The sequence below is a fragment of the Cyprinodon variegatus genome, unplaced genomic scaffold, assembly GCF_000732505.1.
Source record: "Cyprinodon variegatus isolate N-32 unplaced genomic scaffold, C_variegatus-1.0 Scaffold155, whole genome shotgun sequence".
Taxonomy (NCBI): Eukaryota; Metazoa; Chordata; class Actinopteri; order Cyprinodontiformes; family Cyprinodontidae; genus Cyprinodon; species Cyprinodon variegatus.
In genome coordinates, this window is record NW_015150608.1 from 250,214 (window position 1) to 255,278 (window position 5,065).

At 36.8% G+C, this 5,065-nt stretch overlaps 1 protein-coding gene across 1 annotated transcript in view; it reads right to left on the reverse strand.

Moving 5' to 3' along the window:
* Nucleotides 1-744: 744 nt before the first annotated feature.
* Nucleotides 745-5,065, reverse strand: part of LOC107086512 (sialic acid-binding Ig-like lectin 13) — a 9,001-nt gene continuing 4,680 nt past the window's right edge. Inside the window, exon 5 of the mRNA XM_015377500.1 lies at nt 745-801. Coding sequence (XP_015232986.1) covers nt 745-801 — 57 coding nt within the window. The remainder of the gene's footprint in view (nt 802-5,065) is intronic.

Here is a 5,065-nt window from a genome sequence, read left to right on the forward strand (position 1 = left end):
TAAATGACCAAAGTGGGCAAGGGTAGAATAAAAAATTTAAAGGGACGAGCATGTAGGAAGGCCTCACATAAAAATATCACCAGAATGATTGACATTTCGGAGGACCACTTATTAAGATGATCCACCCGGAAATAAAAGATAGTCCTCTATACCAATATGTTGGAAAAAGAGAAAGGTGAATTATTTGCTTATTTATTCATTACATCTCTAATTAAAAATCAAGCTGTTTACTTCCTACGTATGAAACAGGTTCTTTTAATTAATAATATTATTTTTAGAAAACATGCTCAGTTTATAATAACTTATCATATTTGCCTAAGCCAGCAATTGGAAAAAAAAAGTTTTGTGAAAACAAAGAGGTTTTAAGTTTATTTTCCCTTTCCTTTTTAGCACCTTGTTTGGAAAAAGAAAATGGTGGTGGTGTTTGGGGGGTGATTATGTATTATCATCATCATCAGTCTTTAACTTTAGTAGCTTAAAGCCTTTAAGGTCTGATATGCTGTATATTTCTCCTGGGTTTAGTTTAATATTTGCATAAAATTATTCAGACCACGGCTGAGTAATGATAAGAAGGAGACGTTGAGGCCTGTTTGTATCAGTGTGAAGATGGAGCACTGCAACAAGATCACACAGGTTGTGCCGTAAAAACAGGACAGATGTGTTTGTGTGAAGCTGACAGTGAGATAAGATGGTAAAGGTGATAAAGATGCATGATCTTTACATCTGGAACTATGCTGAAAAATCTCAGCTGGGTGGGTCTGCAGTCATGGCAGACTCTATGGTGAGGTTTTGAGACGCTTTCTGCAAACAAAAAGAAATTTTGTTTAGAACAGCTCTAGACAGTATCATATTTTAGAGTGCAGCCTTGAAAACAGTGATAAATACATTGAAAAAATAGTACCGGTAATATAAACATATGACTGTATATTTATAGTTCTAACATTCTTTTCTTTCTTACTTTGGGAAGATAGGCCAAACTGTATTTTTGGAGATTTCTTCATTGTTATTATAAGCATATAATAGCCAATAATTACACTATACACTGCAAAAAATAGAAATCTAAATAAGTCATTTTTTCTTAAAATAAGTGCATTTGTTCTTGAATTGAGGAGTTAAGTGAGATACTTTGCCAATGGAACAAGACAATTTACATTTAAAACAAGAAAAAGCAACCGCATTGTCTTATTTCTAGTGCATATTATCTAATAATCTTATTTTAAGAGTAAAAATACTCATTCTATTGGCAAATCATCCCATTTACCTACTAAAATGAAGGGTAAATTCGGTTGATTTAAGACATTTTTACTTATGTCTAGACCATTTTTGCAGTGTAGATCATTGTAGTGCCACCAAACTTGTAGCACACATAGATAACCTCAACAAGTTCATACTAATACTCTTACTTTGGGAAAATGTGCGATTTTTTCATTGTTATCATAAGCAGGCCAGGTGTGCAATCTCTGCAACAGGAACCAAAGCACTGAGCGTTGTGTGCACTGCACAAAGTAAACCTGTCACAAATGCAGGAAGGACTCACCTTGGGTTTGTAAAAACTGCTAAATGGGACAATTGTAGCTTCATATGTAGAGCTTTTCCTTGGGTGAAATAAATGTTACTCTAGTACTGAAATCATACTGTTTGTCATTCTCTAAGCTGAAATGTTGAATGACGCGAAAAGGCAAGAACAAACAAAATAAAATTATTCTTTACATTGTTCTTTCTTTCACATAGTGAGCTTTGCAACAATATAAATGAGTCTGTTGGTAAATGAACAATATAAATAGGCTCTGCCTTGCCTTGTTGGAAAAGCATGGTTATGAGCTGTTCTCAGCTCAGGAACTAGGACCTGATATCTGGTTGTTCAATAGGTTTGCCTAAATAAAATATTTAGATATGACTTATCAAGATATTCCTGCAAAAAAGGTCTGATGTTGCAGGGGCAGGTAATAAAATGTGCTTGGAGCATGCTCTGGTTCTGATGCCGGTTTGTTTCAGCCTTTATCCAGTCTCATTTAGAAGGGCTGGTCATATCACAGGTTATTTGCATTACAACAAGGACACTTAGCAAGGTAGAGTGAATAAACAAACTTGAAGAGGGGAGGGAGGCTTTGCAGGAAATCTGTAATTCTCCGGGACATTCTACAAATCGTTTTAAATACCAGGAGCCTGATGGGGTGATGCTTCCCTCTAGTGGAATCTCACGAGCATTGCAAATAACCTTTTCTTAATTCTCAGTCATTTGGGTCAAGACATCCAAAGAACATTTACCTCTCTTTTCTATACTCAATCAAGATTCCATGATTTATTATTTATGTTTCTTTACATAGTTGAACTACTACATGTTGAATTACTAACCTGGCATAAACCAAATTAGCAGACTGAATAAATCCACAAGTGGCACCTGACTCCCATGAGAAGCTTTTAGCCGATCACAGCAGCAGAAACAGCTTTTAAGTATCATATATGCACATATACCATTTTTATGTTGCTTGTATTTAATCTTTTTTCACTTCCAACAATGTTTTTTTCCTCGTTTCACGGATGAAAGTCTCTCCTTTTAGAGCCAAGCAGCCATGACTACAGGCTTCCAAATAATAGCTGTTAATCAGAGCGACTAAAGGAGACATGATTATAACAACAGGATTGCTCTGCAGCTTCTTGATTTGTTTCACAACTAGCAGTTACCAGGAAAATCAAACTCTTGCCAAATTCCGTCTTGCCCCCGAAAACCCCTTCCTCACCTCCTCCTTGCATCCAAACACCACATTAAAGCTGATCCCCTACTGCCTGTTCTGTCTCCTCCACATGAAAGAAAGGTGGCAGTGTTTGCAATCAGGACCTTCAAATTAGATAATAAACCAACCATGATATTTTAACTGGAATTGATTAACATAAGATCTCTGTCAGTAAGATTTTTTTTTTTATTATTTTCTGGCTCTAGTTACCTTTATTTTGTTATCTTTGAAAGTATTCAGACAGGAATGAAGGTCAGAAGAGAGTTGAGAGACATTTGGCAAAGGTCTGCAGGACTGGGACTCAAACCTGCAACAGTATATAGGTCATAAACTCTACCTCCAAACCACAGCAGCACCCCAGGAAACTCATTTTTAATCAATTACCTGATTACTCAGCAAAATCTTGATGTCATGTATCTCATAGAGACATAGCTAGATGAAAATAATGAGATGCTGATTTTATTGGAGGCCGCACCTCCCAATTACGATTTTCTTCATCAGAAAAGTGCTCTGAATATGAAACTTTTGAATATCCCACTCTCTAAGTACAGGGCCCCGTTTGAGCCATGTTTCTGAATATTTAAAGACCTTCTGTCAGGGTTTGGTTGTGGTTTTTGAGGACCCTAAATGCAGAGGTGAGGAGGCAGAGGTGAGTTTTATAGATTTCATGAATAAACACAGGTAACAGAGGCCGGAATCCAAAAATCCAACATGAAAAATTAAAAAACAAACCAGAACCATGGAGACATCAGAGGACAACAATCACAAGGAGCCAGGGTAAGACGAGGAACCAGCACTGAGGAACTGCACTAAGAGAGTAGTTATGGTAGACTGCGCAAAGAGAGGACTAACGAGCAGATTGGGAGCAGGCGTGAAGAGAGCAAGGAAGGAGCTAGGGAAAAAGGAGGCCAACACAAGAGGGCAACAGAGGGAAACAAATAAAAACCTAAGAACCCAAATATATCCAGAAAACTAGAAAACATGGAGCAAAGTAAAACATTACAGAACGAAGCCCATGACACCTTCAAACTCTAAAACTTTTTAATGAATTCAATAAAAATTTTCACTGTAATAGGTATTGGACACGAGAATTTGTCAGGTGTAAGTGGAGGTTTTTAAAGACCCAAATGCAGAGGTGAGAAAGCAGAGGTGAGTTTTGTAGATTGGGTAAAAACACAACTAAATTTGATTGGTTAATTTAACCAAAAGATTGGTTAAACACATAACTTCCAACCCGATTAAAACCCAAAAACTTTGGAAAAACTGCTATGTTTGAATAACATGACCAACACCTTTCATATTACTCATCATCGCCCAATTTGCACAAACACGTTCACTGTCTACTTGAGCTTATTTCAGTAAAATGGCAAAACAAAATTGTACCTTAAATGATTTTTCTCCAAGACATTTGACACAAAAACACTTCCAAAAGATTTTATTATACAAACTAATCATTAATGTTAAGAAACTTAAATGGGGGGGAAAAAAAAGAGAGAAAAACAATTGCAAAAACCCCCAAAAAACAATCAGATTAATACCGATAATAGTAACCACAAGAGTGTGGGAGATGAAAGAAGATGTCCGGCTGTCAGAATGAATCAGAGGCAGCCCAGATCTCATTGTAATCACATGGAAAATTAGTTAAATATTAATATAATAGTCTTATACATGTCACAACCCCTTGAAAGACCAAAACAAATTTTATAATGATATTTCAGTAACATTACCCTTCTTTATTCAGATGAAAAGCTATTTAAACTGAACTCAAACTAGATTAAATATATACATGCAGTTATATATTTTGCAATAAATATAATATGACAAACACTAAGTTTTATATTAATATACCTGTCTATTATACAATGTTTACCATAGTACACAACACATGGAGCTAAAAACCAGAAAACTTTATTGGAAAACTCACGCGGGGGGCCAGGACAAGATGAGGAACCAGCACTGAGGAACTGCAAGGGGAGAGTATATATGGGAAACTGAACAAAGGCAGGACTAATGAGCTGATTGGGAGCAGGTGTGAACAGAGGATCCTAGAAAGGAGCGAGGGAAAAGGAGACCAACAGAAGAGGGGAACAGATGGCAATCAAGAAATGCCCAAGAACTCAAAAACACAAGCAGCTTGCCAGCGAGGGGTTAGACCCAGGTTTTCTTGCCAGTGGGAAGGGAACCACATGCCGAGTGGTAGCGGGTCGACCCATGTTGATAAACCCGGTTCAACAAGGTATTCTCAGTAGGAAAGAGGCTTAAGAACAAGGTTTGTTTTGAAACAAATTTTAAAGAATGTATGCACATGTATACACTTCCAGGCACCTATG